Here is a 22,913-nt window from a genome sequence, read left to right on the forward strand (position 1 = left end):
CAGCCACATATTATTACAATTCCTCAAGCCTTTATCTGCGACGACTTAGTTACAGAGAGATTTGGAACAGCAATCTCATTAGACCAAATGCCCCTTTTAACACAACGCACTATATTAGGTCCAAAAAATATTAATGTGGAAAACATAAATACCCAAGTCATTCCATTACTTCCTGGAGAGACACAACTCTTTCTAAGCTCTGACAAAGTTGACTCTGATCACGATAATGACCATCTTCATTGACCTTACAAGTTCTGACCTGGAATTACCTTTTACACTTAAACGGCGTGTACAAAGAAATTTTCCAATAAACCTTTACACTGTGCCACACACTTTATTGTTTGCTTTCTATTTGCATCATCTACACCTTCACACTATTCTATATCTCATTCATACATCACGCTCTTTGTCATTCCCAACACCAGGGGTTGGCGAGCGAAGCGAGCAGGGGGCGGAGCCCCCTAGTATATATACTAGCTGTGTAAGCCTGTGCTGTAAAAAGCCTGGGGTCCTAGAAACTATAGAAATCGTCATAAAAAAAATTGAAATATGGAGATGTCAGGTAATTGAAAGGAACTACTCTGGGCGTCTCTCTCCTAGGAAGTTTTGTTTTGACGACGTGCTCGCATTGCTTGTGTATTAGCAGCAGAGAAAAAGTAAAAGGGTTACCATTCTTGCCGATGTGCTCACCTCGCTTGTGTAGTAGCGGCTAAACGAGGGTCTCTTTCTTCAGAGGTTCTGTTTAGCTGACGTGCTAGTCTCGCTTGTGTATTAGCGGTTAAGCAAGTGTCTGCCTCCTTGGAGGTGCAGCTCTTACCCCGACTCCATCTCTCACTTCTGTGCCGGACAGACACACACACTTCCATGCATAGACGTTTATATATATATATATATCCATCCATCCATCCATTTTCCAACCCGCTGAATCCGAACACAGGGTCACGGGGGTATATATATATATATATATATATATATATATATATATAAGAAATAGTTATCAGGTGCACTCAGGCAGTTTATGAGTAGCTGCTGAGTATCCTTACGGCCTAAGTTTGGGCCATAATGACCCAATATATCATGTGATCTCTTCATCACTTGGCTGCTGATGCGGCCATGGCCATGTAAAGATTGTCCCAAAATAACTGAAACCATCAAAAAAGCAGAACATGAAATGACTATGTAGTACTGCAAAAATCACAAAAACTAATTACATGTATACAAAAAGTGCAAAAATGACTGATAGCGTGCTTAGATTACATCACTTTTTAATGATAGGCGAGATGTTTTGTGCACACTTCAGGTCATTAGTGATAGTGACTACAAAAATTTTAAGATGCTTACCTCTACATTTCCGTTGATGTAAATGAGAGTGTGCTCTGGTCTACTTGTCACAGTGGTTTACAATGTCGGACCACCTAGCACAGTTCCAAACATATGTTATTCAGTCGTCATTTCAGGTATTTCTAATACACTATGATCTGGTTGTTGGTCCACCATTTTACTTGCATTCCTATCTCCAATGCTTCTGGTTACGGCTGCACATCTGATGTAAGATTCAGAACAAGCTGATAAAAGGAAAGAGTCTTCTTGCATAAAGAAATTCAAGATTTTCTGATTTTCTTTCCTGATGCTTTCTAAATGTTATAATGTATTATAAAAGGTGTTACATAATGAAGTTCCTCCAGTATCTGGTGTCTGTTTGTGAGAATAAAATTACACATGGTGTAAACTTTTGTTTGCTCCTTTTAAGCTAGTTTACTGCATTTCAGTGTTAGATGTGGTTTTACCTTTTGTGATCTTGGACAGCTGGTAAATTTTAGAACACTTAGAGTTTTATTCCATCAATCTTAAAAGTCAAGCTTATAAATTTGCAGTTTTTGTTATAATCCACTAAGTTTTATTTTTTATTCTACTTGACAGTCAGAACACCACAGTATTGGTTTAATGGTTCACTTCTTTTTCTGCTAAAATCATCTGAGGTGCAGGAACAAGCAGGCAACCAGCAGTGTCAGTCAGCAAGTCATAAGTCAACAGTAGTTTTTCAAAGATCACACAAGAGAAGACTGAAAATGACTCATGATTCTCAGAACTGCTATGGAAAATACAACATAAACTAGAGCAAAGTACAATGCATCCTTTAAAATTAAACTCATCTGTTAATAAAATTTATATATTTATTTGTAAAATATCTTAATGATAAATTAACATGTACACTTTTTTCTTTGCATCTTTTCACTTTTCTCGACACAAAATCAAACTTCATCACATATGTAGCCCTATGTAATGTTTGTTGCAGCTGCATATGTGATCTTCTTTCTTGCCATTGTGACAGTAGGACAGTACAATAAGCATACTAACTTCCGCTCGTGCCAAGCAAACCTATTCAGTACAGCTTGATAATGTTAAGAAAGTGGGTGCTAATTTTTATTCTTTTTGTGGAGCCCTAATTAGTGCTTAAAACCTTTAATTGTATTCATTATTTGGATGGAAAGGATGAGGTGAACCATCAGCCTAAACAGGACACTGATTGACTGAGTTCATTTCAAACTTTACACTGTATTACATTTACTGCTAACACTGGGTGGGTTTTTTCATAAGGAACATTTGACGCATACCACGCTAGAAGAGACATATTCAAGGAGATTCAAGGAGACTACTTAATGGTGCCATTAATTATTTGATAATCCAGCCGTCGTTACAATTAACACTTTAGCAAGGCAGCGTTACCAAAGGTTGTGTTTACTTCAGTTGCCTCGTGCAGTTGCTTGTGTTTTCAAAGGTATTTTCTGGTTATTATTATTTAAGTTTGACTAAAACACCAGACAGTCTGCCGTAACCACACATACCTGTGATCTCCCACTTCTATTCTAGTCATATAAAGGTAACCTTATAATTTAGAAAAGGCACTCACAAGGATCACATTGTATTTACAACTACATTCTGATACCAGCAGACCCTCATTTTCTGAACAAGATGGGGAGTTTATCTACCTATCCATTTGTTTTGTTCTCACTTGTCCTTGAGTGGGGGATTAAAATTATATAGGGTTATTTTTCTTTGTATTATTTAAATAATTTGGCTTTGTTTATTATAATTATTAATGTATTCATAATAATAATTGTATTAATGTTAGTTCATAAGGTTTCATGTCCCAATTATGATTTCTTCTTTCTCATGACATCATCATGCTATGGCTATTGATGGCAGTGAGCACTGAGATGCATTCAAATATTTGGAATTCACAAACTTTGTAGGTTTAGATAAGGAAAGGTTATTAGACCAAGCTCTGGACTTTGCTTTGCTACTTTGGTTTTGTTTTTGCCTCCCATTTTCCACATTAGATACTGGTTTTAGCTCTTGGCCTGGCTCAGAAAAAGTTCTAAAAGTTCTAAGAACTCTATTTTAGATGGCACTTTTCACATCAAGCACCATCACAGTTGATAGAAAAAGCTGTTCCTTAGAACTTTAAGGTTATTACCCATTCAGTATTTACAAAGAGGCAGCAGAAATTCATCCTCTTCCTGCCCAGTGGTGTTTTTGACATGAAGAGTCAAATGGGGCTATGCCAGAATTTTCTTACGCGCAGTGCGTGTGCAGACTTCTTCTACATAAACGTTAACTTACCTAAGTCAACCGTTTGTCCTAGTGAAGCATGTTAGTTAACGTACCTTTCACTGTATCTGTCCATGTTTTATTTGTGACTAGGGAAACATGCTAGTTTACTTACCTTTTACATCACAAAAAAAAATCAAAGAATAGGATGCTTATGCCTGGTCTGTCTCTATTGGGATCAGATCATTATGATACCCTGTGACATCAACATCTGGCAAAATATAGCCATATTGATTTAGTGTAAATGCTCAACCACCCGCTCATTAGGAAGGTCTATTGGCTATGAACTGTCTAAGTTGAAATTGCAACACCTCAAGTTTAGAATCAAATGGCTTTGAAGTGAAGAAGGTCAAGCCACAATAACAGACCCTGTAATCTACAAACATTGCACAACTCGAACTTCACACTGGACGGCTGGTAGCAGTGCTAACTACCATATGGCCAGGTATTTGCTGTTCATCTTAAGGCCACCAAACAACTTAAAAATAAAAAAAACAATATTCTACATTCATACTTGTTCTTTCCACAATAGGATTCTTTGCCTTGTTGAAACAGGAGCATCATACACCTGGCTTACTTTCCACATGTAGGCTTCTTTGGTGGCTTTTTTGAATTGAGTGTGGACCTTCTCATCAGTGGGTGAAAATCAAGATGCAATTTTAATATCTTGTGAATGATGCATTCTTGAAATTGATACCTTTCTTGTTTCAAATATCTATGGCTACCTTTAAGGGAGCAAATGATGCAGGACATTTCCTATCTCTTTGCTGATGTGTGCTGCATGGCCACATGCTGTGAAAAACCTGAACCTGAAGTGCAAACAAACAACAATCAGAGGTGGCCCTTGTTTTAACATTGGTGATGACCTTCAAGCCCAATTACTATAAAGCTCAGGTTGGACATGCACTAACAGGCAGAGAGAACACTTCAGGGCCAATTGGTCATGCCCTATCAGCTGGAAACTGCCTTGTAGCACCCAGCATGAATTAAATTTCACACACTACAAGAAGCAATATTTTTCTAGATAAGTAATTATCTAGAAAAATCAATATACATTGAGTATATGATAACAGGAATATGCATAAAAAGACATAGCTGAAGGCTCTTGTAAACATTTTAATAATAAGTTAAATTATTGAAGGAAGCTTATTACTTACTTGCACAGCCTCTTGTGGGGCACCGCAAGCCCTTCACATAGAAATGGCACTACTCCTAGCACATCTTTCAGATTCTCACAAACTAAATTAACTTTGCTGCTTTTCAGAAATGGACTGAAATGTGGCTTTTTATCTTGTGATTTTTTAATTGCATATTTTATTTGTGTAGTTTAACAGTAACTTGGAGTTTTAAACCACCATATTTTGTTTAAATGTTTATGTAAAAAATCTCTTGGGTTCCATTGTCCTTTTCAATAAGTGCTATTGTCAGGCAATTGGACATTGTTCTGTTTAACACTGTAACTGTAATTAAAGTAAAAAAATTGTGGTACAGTATATTATTGTGCCAGTACTCTTTGCTTATACACATTTCCTAGTCAATCTGATACCTCATACTGCAACTAGGTCATTGACGTAAAGGCAACAAGTACTATAGTGAGATACTGAAAGGGAAAACAGAATGAATAAGACTCAGTAATAGCTAATAGTGACTGCCACTCTTTTGTTTTAAAAAAATTAACTAATCAGTACTTACTGTAATTTGAACAGCTCTAATGAGGATGCACTAAATTATTGGGACTTAAGCATGCATTTAAATGCTAAAACCAATTGGGCGTTCCTTGCATTATTGGGCAGATCATTCCAAAACTTGTAGCAATAGGCTCAACTTCCTACAACAGTTTTATATATCATTTTTTATAAAACACTTGTGTTTTGTAAATCCATACTTACATATGAATATTATTTTGTTATGTATGAAGGAAAAATCCATCTAAATCTTTGCATGCTATAAGGAGGATTTTGAAACAGCAGTGTAGAGACTTAGACAAATGGGTAATGTGGGTAATATATAATGATTTGTGTAGCCTTTCAATAAAGCAATACAGTAGTCAGTTCTACTTTATTGAATAGAGTAAAAAGTTTTATGTGCCTTGTGCAGTGTTGAAATGTTCTTAATTTTTCTATATTTCATAGCTAAATAAGTTATTCAATAATCAAGTGTTGAAAAACAAAGTGCCACGATAACTCCTAGGTTTCATGCTCACTTTGGAAAAAATAATATTGAGGATGGACTTAAATATTGACAATATCTTTTAATGACCTAGAACATTTCCGTCTTCTAAGAGAATTTCTTTAGTTTCTGTAATTATTTTTTGACCAAGGCTGGTCTTACAATAAGGCATAGGTAGTAGTTAATTGTCTTAGGCCTCACCAGAAAAGGCCCCTCCATACACATAGCCTAAAACACAAACACATTATTATTTTGTCAAGTAAAGTGAAAATAAATTTGAAGTAGAAATCAAATCTTTGTCTGCAATTAAACCAATTTCATTTGCTGTTATAGTAGTTTCCTTTAAAACAAACAAGCCAAAAATTTTGAATTGTTTCCAACAAGAAAAAATGTTATTATATGTAATAGAAACATGTTAACACCCCTTAACATTAACATAAATACAGCCAGAAAGGTATGTGTAGTGTCCACTGTTGTACTGATGCAGATTTCGTACACATCCTTCATTAATATGTTTCGAAACAGTCACAAACACACAGCCCGCTGTTGCAAGCAATACAGTAGAAGCATGTTTTTTTGTGCTTTTTTCTTTTAATACTTTTTCTGTTGCTTGTACAAGAGATGGTAGAATGTGAATGCCTGATCCGCACTATCCATGTACCCCTTACAAAATTGTAGGCCACCACAGTGCAAGCCTAATTAATTTCCACATTTTTCCTAACACAAACATAGACAGTTGCCGCATTTTAAACCGCACTTAGGTGGCTAAAGTCTTTCTTGTCCTTCCTTTTGATTACATTCATTTTGCCTTTTTGTCATGCTGAAGCTTCACATGACCGAATTTAAATGGAGTGTCATGGTGTTTCAGTCGTATAGTGCCATAAGTATCAGTTGCATTATCAGTGTCAATGTCTGATGACCAATTCACACTGGCATCATTATCACTTAATTCAACTAATGGATCGGATTCATTTTTTTCTAAAAATGACTTTACAGCTTTACATACCATTGTGTGTTTTGGTTAAAGGCTCCTCCCTACTCATGAGTATTGATTAATAATGATGGCAAAACAGTGGCAAAACACATAGAAATATTAATGATTTGATTTGCAGCATAATGTTATTTTATATACTAGATAGCATCAGAATACTGTCCTGAGAATGATCTGGGCTTAATGCTGTTCATCTGATCATAACAGCTTAATCTGAGAAACACTCGGGGTTAACCTTTTTTACATGGATTTGAGAGCCCAAGAGATGCTATAGATTAATGCCAAGGACATTAGAGTATATATCAAATTGATATATGAAAGTTACCTCTGCCATCCCTGGTTTGTTACCGAATGGTATTGCCTTGTGGAATACTAAAAGTGAAGCAAACTTAATCAAAGTGGGTCTCATAAATGAGAAAAAGGGAGAAATAAAAAAAAAATGAATTGCCATCTTAAATATGTAAATTCTTAAAATGAAGGAACCAAACAAGATGAAACTGCAAGAACAAGCATTTTTAACAGCTTGGATACTACTAAAATTAGCAGTTCCTACAACGACAGCAAATCTTCCATCCATCCATCCATTGCCTCCCGCTTATCCGAGGTCGGGTCGCGGGGGCAGCAGCTTGAGCAGAGATGCCCAGGCTTCCCTCTCCCCGGCCACTTCTTCTAGCTCTTCCGGGAGAATCCCAAGGCGTTCCCAGGCCAGTCGAGAGACATAGTCCCTCCAACGTGTCCTGGGTCTTCCCTGGGGCCTCCTCCCGGTTATACATGCCCGGAACACCTCACCAGGGAGGCGTCCAGGAGGCATCCTGATCAGATGCCCAAGCCACCTCATCTGACTCCTCTCGATGCGGAGGAGCAGCGGCTCTACTCTGAGCCCCTCCCGGATGACTGAGCTTCTCACCCTATCTTTAAGGGAAAGCCCAGACACCCTGCGGAGGAAACTCATTTCAGCCGCTTGTATTCGTGATCTCGTTCTTTCGGTCACTACCCATAGTTCATGACCATAGGTGAGGGTAGGAACATAGATCGACTGGTAAATTGAGAGCTTCGCTTTGCGGCTCAGCTCCTTTTTCACCACGACAGACCGATGCATAGCCCGCATCACTGCGGATGCCGCACCGATCCGCCTGTCGATCTCACACTCCATTCTTCCCTCACTCGTGAACAAGACCCCGAGATACTTGAACTCCTCCACTTGGGGCAGGATCTCGCTACCAACCCTGAGAGGGCACTCCACCCTTTTCCGGCTGAGGACCATGGTCTCGGATTTGGAGGTGCTGATTCTCATCCCAGCCGCTTCACACTTGGCTGCGAACCGATCCAGAGAAGATCACGGCCTGATGAAGCAAACAGGACAACATCATCTGCAAAAAGCAGTGACCCAATCCTGAGCCCACCAAACCGGACCCCCTCAACGCCCTGGCTGTGCCTAGAAATTCTGTCCATAAAAGTTATGAACAGAATCGGTGACAAAGGGCAGCCCTGGCGGAGTCCAACTCTCACTGGAAACGGGTTCGACTTACTGCCGGCAATGCGGACCAGACTCTGGCACCGATCGTACAGGGACCGAACAGCCCTTATCAGGGGGGCCGGTACCCCATACTCTCGGAGTACCCCCCACAGGATTCCCCGAGGGACACGGTCGAATGCCTTTTCCAAGTCCACAAAACACAAGTAGACTGGTTGGGCAAACTCCCATGCATCCTCCAGGACCCTGCTAAGGGTATAGAGCTGGTCCACTGTTCCGCGACCAGGACGAAAACCACACTGTTCCTCCTGAATCCGAGGCTCGACTATCCGACGGACCCTCCTCTCCAGGACCCCTGAATAGACTTTTCCAGGGAGGCTGAGGAGTGTGATCCCTCTGTAGTTGGAACACACCCTCCGATCCCCCTTCTTAAAGAGGGGGACTACCACCCCGGTCTGCCAATCCAGAGGCACTGTCCCTGATGTCCATGCGATGTTGCAGAGGCGTGTCAACCAAGACAGTCCTACAACATCCAGAGCCTTGAGGAACTCCAGGCGTATCTCATCCACCCCCGGGGCCCTGCCACCAAGGAGTTTTTTGACCACCTCGGTGACCTCAGTCCCAGAGATGGGGGAGCCCACCTCTGAGTCCCCAGGCTCTGCTTCCTCATTGGAAGGCATGTTAATGGGATTGAGGAGGTCTTCGAAGTACTCCCCCCACCGACCCACAACGTCCCGAGTCGAGGTCAGCAGCGCACCATCCCCACCATATACAGTGTTGACACTGCACTGCTTCCCCTTCCTGAGACGCCGGACGGTGGACCAGAATCTCTTCGAAGCCGTCCGAAAGTCGTTCTCCATGGCCTCCCCAAACTCCTCCCACGCCCGAGTTTTTGCCTCAGCAACCACCAAAGCCGCATTCCGCTTGGCCTGCCGGTACCTATCAGCTGCCTCCAGAGTCCCACAGGACAAAAGGGACCGGTAGGACTCCTTCTTCAGCTTGACGGCATCCTTCACCGCCGGTGTCCACCAACGGGTTCGGGGATTGCCGCCACGACAGGCACCGACCACCTTACGGCCACAGCTCCGGTCAGCTGCCTCAACAATAGAGGCACGGAACATGGCCCATTCGGACTCAATGTCCCCCACCTCCCTCGGGATGTGGTCGAAGTTCTGCCGGAGGTGGGAGTTGAAGCTGCTTCTGACAGCAAATCTGCCTCTGCTAATACTAATACTGTTGAACATTTTATTTTCAGGGACAGCAGACTTTAGGTTGTGCGGCACTAAATGATATGTTGGTCTTCCATTTTTAAACCTTGCTTAGTTCAGTTAAGGGTCGAAGCGGTTTAGGGCCCATTTTAGCAATATTTGTATCAGGCGTAAGGGTTGAACCAACTTTGGACAGGAGTTAATACGTTGAGTAATTAATGCATCCTTGGTGATACTGACCAAATCTGTTGTTTCTGTTACTTTATGTGCTTTATTTCACCATTTTGTCTATCCATCTACTTCCTACACCATGATAATCCATTCCAGGGTTGCTGTGAAAAGTTATGCTTGATAGTTAGTGCATATCAAGGGTACCCATAAAACACAATCAGATAGGATGTTTTACAGAAATACATGAGCTACAAAAGATGTGTTTCTATATCTATGATTTTCAACTGGAAACCTTTCTAAAGAACCATGTAATTCTGCAATTCAATGCCATCATATGTCCTGAAGTGTACCCTTATTTACATTATATTATCCCAACTCAGTGTGGGCTCCCTTTATTTTTCAGCATTTCACCAATACAGTACTACAGTACCAATAGAGTACTACACTAGTCATTACCCTATATACAGAGTAATAGTGAGAACAGTAAAAGGAATTAAGACAGTAGTATGCCAAAAAAATTAAACATATTGCCTGTTCATTGCACAAACATTGGCCACATGTAAACTGCAGAGTTCAGGGTTCACCAGATGTATGGCTTTATGTAAAGTGATACTGTTTACATTTGCATAGACCATAACAGTCACGCAACAGAAGGTAATTATAAATAATCGAATATTAAAGTAACTAGATTTAAACTCTCAAAATAAAAACATTTGTTTTTTTTCAACCACTCCCCAAGAATGTATGCTATTTTTTATTAAATCTAAAACTACATTAACTAGAACTGTACTTGACCATTTTGGTCAGAAAGTCAACAACTGAAGTATGCATTATTTAGTGTAAACTACAAACACAAGCAACAGTTGTCTGCAACCTTCTTGAAATAAATCAAACTAAATACTTTTAATAAAAGAGGAAAACGTTCAGCAGCTTAATAAAACTGTTAATTCTTTGCATATAACATATGAATATTTACATAATAGGCAAAAAATCCACAACAGTGGTTTCACTTTTATTCTGAAGTAAATTATTAAGGGGAATCGCTACTACTGTTCTAACTTCTTCCTTTAGACTTTCCTAAGTGTGAAAAGCCATTTCCAAGTAAATAATCCAAATTAGTTTTAATGGTGCAAAATATTGGCAATGGTTTGATAAAATGATGACAGGGTATAAGACTTGATCTGTACCGTGTTTTGTTATTTCTTTAATATGTCTGAATGAATTAGATTTATAGGAATATTTGAACCAAAAATTATTTTTTATATGTTGCATACCCTGTGTTGTTTGTAGTAATGGCCACTAAAAAAACATAATCTCATGGTTTTATGAAGAAAAGAGAAAACAATGTTCCTGGAACAACAGACCAATGCTGAACCATCAGGAAACAATATCAAAATGTCCATGAAAAAATTTCAGTTCATTCATTTTATCTCATAATCCATGTGTCATATATCCAACTGGATTCTCACAATGTCCTTAGCACATGTAATTTTTTTCTAAAATTTTGTAAATAGACCACTTCTCATGAAGATGGATGGGTATGCTGACATGAGAGCAAACTTTTGAATTAAAGACCCACCATCCTCCTCATTCATTGGTCAGGTGTTGTGCCCAGTAATAGCTCATTCATTAACTACTATGGCACTTCATTTCATGACAGCGATGCATAGTGTGGTTTGATAGAGGAAAACAATTAGGGGAAAAAATTATGTGAAAGAATTATTAAGCGGAAAGTATGTCTCATGTTTATGTATACCTGAGGTGCTTCAACAAATAGAAAGTCAATTCACTGGTTCAGTTTAGCAAACTGCCTTTGAAACTCAGAAATACAATGTTGTGACTTTAATGAAAAATGGATTTTGAATGTTCACTCCCAGCACAAAAACATGAATGGTGGGTAAATTCATGACCCTAAATTGAGTGACTGCAGATTTGTACATGGTGTTAGACTAAAACCCAATCTAGGACTAGTATCTGCCTTGCCCCTGATTCTGCCAAGATACTATCCAGCAGCCCATGACCCTGAGCTGGATTAAGTGATTTTATTATTGAATGGATGGGTATCTATTTTATTTGGAAGTGGAAAAGATAAATAATATAATTTCATTAATAATATGATATTATTCTATCATTCAACTCGCTTCCTAGTAGCACTCAATCATTTCCCCAGTATGTGTTTTCCATTGATAGAGTAAGAAGTAATACAAAAAAAAACAACAAAAAGCTGGGTATAATTTTTTTTGCTGTTTCAATAATATATTAAATCTGGTTCAGAATATTTTCTGTAGTGGAAAAAAAAGTACAATTCCACAAGGTAACTAATAGAAAGACCTTAGTGAGAAAACCAGCATATAACCTCAAGCTGCCAAAGATGTCTTGTTTTATTCAAAAGATGAAAATACTATGAACAGTTAATAGCATCCTTCATTTGTATCTATTGTTTTTCTCCCCTTTCTGCTGTTATTCTCATGCAGTTGAAGGACTCAGATCACATCCAAACTTCCATGGTAAATAAGTAATATTCTACCTTAACAAATTGTTAATTTATTGGATATGTCTTCTTGGCAGTGGTAAGAAAAGTGATGAAGCTTTTTTCTGTTTCTTTTCTGTAATTTTATTTTATGCATGTGTGTAAATGGTATTAATTTTGGCTTTATAGTGCATAGATATACATAATTCGTCTCTTCAGATATCAGAGATACATGCCATTTTAATCTGGAGCAGACTGATCTTGTACATTATTGTACATTACATTCTTAGTTCTGAATTGCAGTCTGATTATTTACATAGTTACCTTTCAGGTAACGCTTGTGGTTGGTCGCCCAGTCGGCAAACATCCGCCACGTCCCCTCAGTTGTGAGAAGCAGATCATAGATATGTGATACAGTATCAGCCAAATAATACAGAGTACACGACATGTGTTTCACCCCTATAGTGAAGATAGGAGTACAATATCACATTCTTAGTTCTGAATCACAATCTGATTATTTAGGTGGTTACCTACTTTTATATATATACAGTATTCACCAACCATCTTCCTATAGTAGTATCACTATAGTGAGAAGTCAAGCAAAATGACACCTTTTATTGGCTAATTAAAAAGATTACAATATGCAAGCTTTCCAGGCAACTCACGTGAAATTCATCGTGCCTGAACAAGAGGCCTGAGTTGCCTCGAAAGCTTGCATATTGTAATCGTTTTAGTTAGCCAATAAAAGGTGTCATTTTGCTTGACTTCTTTCTACATCCATAATGGCTAACACGGTACAACACCCTAGTACTAGTATCACTATAAAACCCTAATCAAAAAAGTAATAAACATTTACAACTGGAATTTTAAAGAGCCCTGAATATTTATGGATTGCAAGAATTATTTTGGAAAAGCAGAGATTTGCCTTTTCTAGGTTTTTGAAATCTTTCTTATTTCCAACCAACTTGCACTACTGACCGGCTCAAAAGTGGCTTTTACTTCTACCTGCTGGCCATGCATCAGACATTCTGATGTAGCCAAAGCATTTCATTGCTTCTGTCATTTTGTCATAAGTGTTAAAGGTGCAGGATCTGACAGAATGGTGAGAGCAATAGTTGATGTTCATTTTTCCAGGTTGAAAAACTTAGCAGTTTATTTCAAAACCTTATGATTTAAATGGTCTCACCAGATATCTTGATATGTCAGGGAAAAGTGCAGTTTCGATACAAATATTTAACAAATATGCTTTTATTAAAATACATAATTTTTCTGTGATAGTTTATTAAGGCATGTTTTTCCATATTTTGCATGATATTTGATAGAGAATCATCAGAAACTTGACTGTTTTTATAAATAATGGGACATGATTTTTTTAAAATAAGCAGTATCAGGCAGTTATCGTTTTTTATTTACTTACTGCTGTACATCTGTATTAAATTGAAATATGTCTGTTTTAAACAAATTTTGTAAAATGGACAAACTGCTTTTAACTAAAGGTTTCTGGGAGCTGCTGTTTCCGCTTGGCAAATATTGTGTTGCCTGAATGATGTTGTTCTGTGATTTTGTTTTTTTTTTTTTTTTTATGTTTTCACATATTCTTTGTTAATATGTTGATTTTCATATGTTAAATATGTGCACTGGATTAATAGACTTATTCAAACATTTTGATTTTTCCATAAAGATTGGAATGCAAAAACATGACAGAATCAGAGTGAGGTGGTGCTACTTAAAAGCGAAATCAAGAAGAGTGATCTGGACAGAGCTGAGTTCAAAACATTGGAGGATAGAAAGTTTGGCAATCAATTCAAAATAAAAGACAAATTTGAAGCAGAGCATACAGTGGTCAATAGCATAAGTCAGCAACCCCCAAAAAGGAATTGTGAGATAAACTTCCCTTCACTAGAAAAAGGGTCTTTGCTTTATTGAAACAATAAATACACAATTACTGAGCATGCGTCTCAACCTTAACGGAATACTCCACTCAAAAACAATGATTGTTTTGTGAAAATGGCCAAAAATGAATAGTCAAAATAAAATAGCGATAAGAAAATTTCTAACATATGGCCTTTAAAGGAGACCAGTACTTACAGCAAACATTATTAGTGTGTTGCATAATAAACATGTCATTCATCCAGTCATATTGTTATAATGTCAAAAGTGATAAATACTGGTAATTAGAAAATTAGAGTAGTGCCCATTAAATGGGATCAAGCTTTTGAACTGAAGACCCAGCTTTTGACAGGTTCATAAGATCATTATACGACTGGAAAACCTGCATGTAGATTATAAGATGAGTAAATTGAGGCTTGTAGTGGATTTTTTATATACTGTTTGCTGTTGTTAAGCAATTAGGCCCCAGTGGTCCACATTGAAGACATTGATCAGAATCATGGTTATCTCCTTTTGTAACATGGGGTAAGTAACAATAATTAATCATTTTTGGGTGGAGTATTCCTATAAATAAAATGACTGCCAAACTCATGTGACTGTGTCTCACTCAGTGATATTACACACACACATACGGTATACAGTATATAGGACACTCCCTATAATGTGTGCCATCATGATGCCTAAAACTCCAAAATGATGGATTAATGACATTATTATCGCACAACACAAAGGTAAACAATAATAAATAGACATTAAAATAATCGTAAGGGTATCAAATTGTTATGATCACCACTTAAATTGTGACACTGTTTACTTAGAAAAAATTGTTCATATTCCGTAAATGTTTTTTTCTTGCTGATTTGACAGATCACTACAATGTTTCCTATTCTGTTTATTTTTAACTAGTGTCTCACTATCACATCAGCACAGAAAAACAAACTTTGGTCATCCATGATGAACACCCCAGATACCTGACTTGTGTTTCTGGTCCACTTCCACATTAAGTGTGCAGTGGCCTCAGGCATTTGTCTTGGCAGACCAAAAGTGAGATCCAGTATAAATTTTGAATACACTTTAAAGTTGTATGCTCTCTTATAATTATAGACTCGTCATCCCTAGTCACTGTCTTTAAGTAGAAAAACAATAAACATGCCAACGCTTGCCTGGCATTGTTAGTGACCTGCAGTACAATTATGAGGATGAACGTTGATAGCTAAATGAGTGGTAGAGCAAACTTACCTGAAGTATGACAATTAAGGGCTTGTGTCTCCTATATACACAGAAGTTTGGTACATACTGGAAATGAAAGATATATAGTAGAACATTTATGGTAATAACTGATTAATTTCTTCATAATCCCTTTACTTCTTTAGCATGTCAGGCTTGCCGCTTATTTTGATTTAGTCTCATCATTATTTTCATCAGGTGAAGAAAAGATCATTGAGTTTGTTAACCCTTTTTCTCTTCATCACCAACAATATACATAAACATTATCTTACTTAAAAATCTGATCATACCTGATACAACTTTTTGAAATCTAAAACAGAAACTGAATGGTAGTTTTAAATTAAATGCAATATTTGAAGAATAGTTTTCAGTTTACAGCAGTGTGTTCTTATTTTGCATTTTCTGTTTGCTTTTCAGCCTCCTCCACAGATTTATGATAAGCAACTTGATGAAAGAGAACATACAATTGATGAATGGAAAGGTAAGCCACAGCGTGTTAATTTAATTTTCAAGTGTACACAATCAGTCATTTATCAAAGTAACAAAATGGTCTGCTTGTGTGCAGTGTTACCTGAAGGTGATTTACTGCCTAAAATACTTAACAGTCATAAAGTGTTTAATTTCTGCTTAGGAAATGAAAAATTATGAAAAGAAAAATGTACACGTTCTTCTGATGTGTTCCCGCAAGTAGCTCAAATTTATGTCACACTTTTTTATGTACAACCCCCAGCATGCATTGAAGGATGACATTGGTTTGGTGTGAGTATATAGCAAAGGACAGCTGGTAGTGGATCATCTCATCTTACTGGTTGCTTGCAGAGACATCCAGCATTGCTAAAGCCATCACGTTAAAAAGAACTTGCTTTCTTATTCTTGGAACCATCAAGTGATTTTCTTGGCCTTGTGGTCTTGCCAGAAGATACATTTAAAGATAAGTGCACTGCTGCCTTGAAGAAATGAACCTGCTTGACAGCAACACAACATTCAGGCTGGCATGAGGGGACTAAACCATAAAATCAGTGCTATATTATCAGCGCTTCGGTCAGTTGTAATGCTGTGTTTTTAAGCGCTTAACAAATAAAAATGGTATGGTATGGTAAATACATCATCAGTTCTGCTCATAGCAACCTGCAATGTTGACATTTGGCAGGACTGAGACTCAAGAGGGTTTTTCAAGACTCAGAATTTTCAGTTGAGACTCACCATCCTCCAGGACCTTTTTAGTTGTATTCCTTAGACAACTGTAACTGAACTTTTTTGTTTTTTGCTATAAGCATTGGAAATTAATTGAGATATCTGTGCCATCTGCAGTACATAACAAACTATGATAGGCTGTGTGCTGAATTGTGCCACAAATGGGTTTAATGTTAGATTGACTATTTAGCAGGTTGTAGCCCATTTTTCACCCCATAGTTTTCTTTGTTCTTTAAGGCTGGAAAAAGCAACGAAATGGATGTTTCACAAAATCAAGGTCCACTAAATTAGAAGTGGACTCTATGGGAAATCAGACAATAAGAGCAACATACACAAGACTAGGAAATGACTATAAATAAAACTGAGATCTAAGGACAGGTTAAAGTCCAATAAGAAGAAGTGAAAAGGATTGTACTTAAAAACTAGATTGAAACCCAGACGTGTATTCAATAGAAAACATGTTAGAGATTGTTTGCCCTAATTACACCAGAAAACTTCACTTACATCACAAAAGCTCTTGGAAAAATCAAGAATTTTGGATAACTTCCTTCTGTGCAGAATAAGCGTAAGAACTAGCAGTTGCCCCCTAGAAACCTCCTGCCATTACAGCAATGGCTGCACAAAATGCAGACAACCACTCAAATACAAAAGTGATGTGGCAAGACAAACAGTAAATCATAAACAATCAGAAATAGTTGGTGTCAACTACAATATTATATCATAATAGTGAAACTACAAAACCTCATAACCTCAAGAATGCAAAAAAATACAATAACAATAAAAAAAATATGTGGAAGAACAGAGAAAATTCCTAATTCATGATAAGTTTGTGTCATTGTCAAAGTCTAATTGCAAAAGTGAACAGATCCAAATACAAAAATGGATTTGCAAGACAAAATGCTAAATAATAAACAATAAAAAGTACTGTATATATTAATTACAATATTATATCATAATGGTCAATCTAAAAACTTCATAACCTTAAGAATACAAAAAAATACAATAAAAATGAAAAAAGTGTTGAAGAAGAGAAAAAATTTAATCCAGTTCCCAAAATCCTAATTCGTGATAAGTTTGAGTCAAAGTCTAACTACAAAAGTAAACAAACCCAAACATGCAAATCCAAAAGAGTAGTCGAATACAGGAGTGTGAAATAATTCAAAGTCTAAACACAATACTAACTCTCACAAAGGTGTTTTGTTGTATCCAAAATCTTGGACAACCAGGAACTGCATAGTATTGAAAAAAAGCAGTGCCTATCAGGAAAAAAAGAATGTTGGTGTGTGAAGAGATGAAAAATTACTAAGTCCCTTCATAACAAAACACTAATTTAAGTATTAGATTCCTCATATAACAAAACCCATAAAGGAAAAAAAGACAAAATAAGTAAGAAACAACTAGAGAATTTAAAAAAGAGACCAAAATCTGACCAACTTTTCTGATCAAAAGATTACCTTTGACCAGGCAGGGCTTTTTTCCAGTGGTAACTCATACTTGAAATATACCTATGGCACTGTCAAGTGTGAAACTACAGCAGGGTTACAGTTTCTGAAAAGTTGCATATGGGTGCATTTCCTGAATCTTTAATCCCATTCCCATTCTGAATTGCTAAAGCATAATATTTCCCTGCATATCATTGTGTGCACGCATGATATTGTCACTGACTGAGCAGTCATTTAATTAAATAAGGATTTAGTGAAGAGACGCCACACTCCCATGTAATGTATTATTTTTATTATTATTAATAATAATAATATTTGCCTATTTGCCTGACACCTTTATTCAAAGTGATTTGAGATACAATAACATGTAACAAGTAACGTAAAGTTCTATTAAATTCTCCAATAAACAGTTGTGATTTATAAGCATGATGTTAATTTAAGCGTAACTGTTAACTTTTTAAAACACTAATTAGAGTTACAATGTGTGAGAAAGTTCCAAATCTGAAAAGAAAAATCTGTTAAAGAGGTAAACATGTTATATGACAATATTTTTTCAATATTTTTAAATACTCAATTCAGTCTTCTTTATTTATATAACGTATAAGGAAATTTCCTGAAAATTCCTCCCATCCCAAAACCACACCACTCATCCAGTGTGCTGTTATTTTTGTACAGAATAATGAAAACAAATGTTTTTTAATAAATTATTGATAAATAAATCACCGAATTAAAAATTTAGCATGATGGGGGTAGTGAGAATTAAGTTTCTAGGTGAACAGCTTCAAGTGAATTTAATTTTAAAACAATGAAGGCAGTTGTTAAGATTGGTCATTTCAAAAGATCTCCACCTTGGAGACTATCAGGACTGGATAATTAAAAAAATCAAGAGTTGTCTTGCTGCCTCAGCTGGTTTGGGATGCGCTTTTTCATTATTGATCCGTTGGTCACTCACACTTCATTGATCTCAAAAGGGTATTCATTGAAATTCAAGAAAGTGGCAATATGGGTAAGAATGCAATCTACAGTTTATTTAAGCTCTTATCATTTATGCATGTTTTGAGATGTTGTTAGTATTCCATTGTGAAGCTTAACCAAATACAACATTGAATGCAAAAAGTACATACAGTGTAACTGCTTTCAAATACTTGAATATATTTTTTTTTTGGCTTCCACTTTAGTTTCTGCTCACAGAATTACTGTAATATCAAATGACCAAAATCTTTCATTGTAAAATATAAGGGTCTAGGAGAATACGGTTCTTATCAATCTTTCCCATTTAAATCTTGCATCAATGAACCTACCAGAGTAAAAGTCATTTTCAGAGACTGAGTAACCATATTGAATGCTGGCAATGGGAGTAATCATTTTAATTTCTTGTAAATATAGTGAGGACTGTAAGAGCCATTTTCCTAGTTAAATAAGATTCATAAATATTTTACTAGATGAGAAAGCATAGTCTATGGGAGGTTCCTATAACCCCCATAAGTAGAATGTATTGGTTTATTCTTGCCATTTCTAACAGCTCTGATTAAACAATATTCTCAGTTAGTGACCAGCCTTGCCATGTGTAAGATGTAGAATGCATAATTTAAACTGTGCCCGTGCCTACGGGCCTATGGACCTTTAAGTGTGTGAAGTAACTCGTGCTTATTTAAGTGCAAAACCGTGCGCTTAAGGCATACAGAAGAAGAAATTAAGAACTTTTAATTACAGAAATAACTAAAGTTTCTCAAGAAAAGCTAAGTTTAGAGAAAATACATTTTTCCTTTTTTTGCCTTTTATTCTATGTGTGTAACTACTTTTTTCTTTATTCTTGTGTGGATTATTTGCTTTTAACTTTCACTAAATATTTTTAAAACAAACTTTTGTACTGAGAGATTTCTTTCAGCACACGTTTACCCGTGCTTGATCTCATCTCGCCTTATACTTCGGCGGCTACAAGGACAAACTCACAATTCTGTATTTGATGATTGCTTATGTATGTTGTGTTGTTGGAGGATGTATTTGATTTTAGTGCTAAATATATCAGTAACTTTGAGAACCAAAACATTGATTTTTTTTTGGCACTGTCATGCATGAATACTCAACTGGGTTACACTTTCTAATAGTCAGAATGTTTAAAAGTTAAACTGTTTATCCTCATTTTGCACAGAATGGTAATTAACATTGTTGATTGTTTAGTGGCCTTTCCTCGGTCACTGAAACCGTGTTGCATAAGAGTTCTGCTCATTATTGTCATATACTTCACAACAATCTGAAATTTTCCATATGTTTTCTTAAAACAACGGAAACCAACGTGTCTTTTATATTTAAAGAGATGTTACCTTTTTACACAAAACATCTGATCATTTACCACATACTAAAATGGTCCTGTATTGTTTATTTCTAGAGCTCATCTATAAAGAAGTTATGAACTTCGAGGAGAAAACTAAAAATGGTGTTGTGAAGGGACAACCCTCTCCTTCAGGTACTCTCAGTACATAACCTAATCGTTCTGTAAGTGAATTTAAAAAAAAAATAATTTGGATTACATTCAATAACATTTCCATTGTGTTTAATTCATCATGTTATGTTTCTCATCTTGTCAGTTTTTGTTTAATCCGTACATGCTTAATTGAAAATTTTCACTAATCTTTATTGTCATATTGAGAAATCACAATGTTACTGTAAAAATGAAAGTATGAAAACTCTAAAATTGTATAATGTATTGCTTACAAAAACTTCTAAATCACAATCAAAAATGGAGTTAAGTTGCCTTGTAGATCAGTTCTCTTATACTTAATATTGTCAAGAGTTTTCAAAAAGATTGCCATTTCACTCGATTATCAATCAACATCACTGCTTGCTTCCACTTTAGACCTCAGATATCTGCTTCTTCTTCAGTGTCGTTCATCCACTTCAAGTTCAGCCCCTGTCTTGTTTGGGTTCCCTCCTAGGCTAGCCCACACAGTCGGGTCTCAGGTATCTTATTTACAAGTCAAAACCTTCAAAGCTGTGTCAAAGGAGTGGTGGCTCTGAGGCTAGAGATCTGCACTGGCAATCGGAAGGTTGCCGGTTCGAATCCCGTAAATGCCAATAGGGACTCTGCTCTGTTGGGCCCTTAAGCAAGGCCCTTAACCTGCAATTGCTGAGCGCTTTGAGTAGTGAGAAAAGCGCTATATAAAAAAAAAAAAAAATTTTTTTAAATTCCTAATCCTGTTCTATCAAATCTGTTGTCCCACTTGCTTAAGATTGCACATTTCTATGAACTGAGTTCTTCTTTTCTCACTGATTGAAGTCCATGGTTCACAACTATAAGTGAGTGTAGAGGCAAACTCTGGTCAGTTAACAGCCAACTTGATCGTCTTACTATCTTCCTTCTTCCCTTCTTCTGTTCATTTTACTTCCATCCTGGCTGTTAGTATCTCTCAGATGCTTGGCATTCTTAATCTAGTTTGACTCTTTGAAGTTAGATTTAACAAATCCTCTCATTTCTAGCAGTTTGTTATGGATATAGCCTTCGTCTCATTTATAGACATATTCCATTTTTAGAGTTTTTGTAGGGCTGTGTCACCGTGAATCTGCAGACACAGACAAATTTTAAAGACACAATGTTTTGGCTGTTTAGCCTTCATCAGTTGTGCAACTGAAAAAGAAAAAGCAGGTAACATATACAGGAAGGAAGTGGTCAAAAAAAGAAAAAAACAGGGCAAAGGCAAGGGTAGGTGTGAAGGAGCTGCCGTTAGAGAAGATGAATGGAGAGATTAAAAAGTTAGTCGGTCATTAAGACCTGGAGAAATCTGTGCTATGTTACAAGGTCTATTCCCGGCTTTATTGAAGACCGTTTTGTCTTTTAGAGCCCTTTTTCCCCATGCATCAAGGGTTTCCTATGCATGTTTTTTTATGAACTGGCTATTCACGCAACATCATCAGCCAAGACCAGTTACCCAGTTTAAATAATTGCAAGACTCAGGATGATGTCATCTATCAGCACTATAAACAGCAGTCACAATAGGTTGTCTCCTCAACTCACTCAACTCACACTGTTTGTTGTAGTGGACTCTGTGGACTGGATGGTTGATGTCCTTACATAATTTCAGCACAGTCTACAAACATTCTGGATACCTAAGTCGACTATAACTTATTCCCCTTCTTTCAAGAGTTCTACACAGCTATGTAAAGGATGGTTGTTACTGTGAAGGATACTAAATAATTTTAAATTGTTTTGTGCTAGTGCCGGCATGCTGTCATGAATAAGTCAATGGTTGGTGCTGACCTTCACATGTATGATGAATGTGCAGGAGTGTTGTTTTGTGAACCTTAGCTGTGATTAAGCAGAATGATGTTACTAGGTGTCATCCTGGAAACAGTAGTCTCTGTAGAAAATATTTAGAATAAATAGCTATAAAAACATTCAGTCAAAGATAGTCAACCATAAGAGACTATTTAGGCAACCCTCAGAAATCATTACATTTAAATATATTTTTGAGTACTTTCTATATACAGAATTTGTGTTGATGTAAACACATGTAGACCTATATTGTGCATAAAATGAAGGCTGGGTTTGTGGGTGGCTGTTCCAACTATTTTACAGCAGAGGGCAGTATGAATTAAACTAAAACATCTTCTTGGGTTTTTCTTTTTAATGTCTGTTCTTGATATGCGTGTGCTCGAGTGATCTAATTAGAAATACATTTATTTGCAAGTTAAAGCTAGAAAGCTGCAGTATTTTGCATGATTTCAAAATATTATGTGATAAATTGCACATTAATATGACGTTAAAATACATGTAGAAAAGGTGTATAGCACAGATGTTGGTATTTTGTCAGGTAAAATGAATAAACTTGGCAAATCTTTGAAAGCATAATTTACCATGTACTTTGAGTTCCTTAATCTTAGCTAGATCCTTTCAAAAATATTCTAAGAATTCAAATGTTTTACAGTTTAGTTTTTAATTACTATCAGTATCAAACTACAACAAGAGTGGCCATGGTAAAGTAGTTGCAGTCTCACAGTTCTTGGGTTCAGTGTTCAGCCCAGCACTGTTTGAAATTTTCATGCACTCCCAATGTATCTGTGGGGTTTT

General features: G+C 36.7%; 1 protein-coding gene across 10 annotated transcripts in view; it reads left to right on the forward strand.

Moving 5' to 3' along the window:
* The window catches only part of mapk10 (mitogen-activated protein kinase 10), a 402,326-nt gene that overhangs the window by 353,668 nt on the left and 25,745 nt on the right, over positions 1-22,913 (forward strand). For 6 of the 10 annotated variants that reach the window (XM_051928085.1, XM_051928086.1, XM_051928092.1 and 3 more), the window contains 3 exons: positions 12,100-12,132; positions 15,630-15,693; positions 20,238-20,315. In XM_051928085.1, the coding sequence (XP_051784045.1) occupies positions 12,100-12,132; positions 15,630-15,693; positions 20,238-20,315 (175 nt within the window). Of the gene's footprint in view, positions 1-12,099; positions 12,133-15,629; positions 15,694-20,237; positions 20,345-22,913 lie in introns of all 10 variants that reach the window. The other 4 variants (XM_051928090.1, XM_051928091.1, XM_051928087.1 and 1 more) reach the window with 2 other exon arrangements.

This window comes from Erpetoichthys calabaricus, chromosome 5, assembly GCF_900747795.2.
Source record: "Erpetoichthys calabaricus chromosome 5, fErpCal1.3, whole genome shotgun sequence".
In the NCBI taxonomy this organism is placed as follows: domain Eukaryota; kingdom Metazoa; phylum Chordata; class Cladistia; order Polypteriformes; family Polypteridae; genus Erpetoichthys; species Erpetoichthys calabaricus.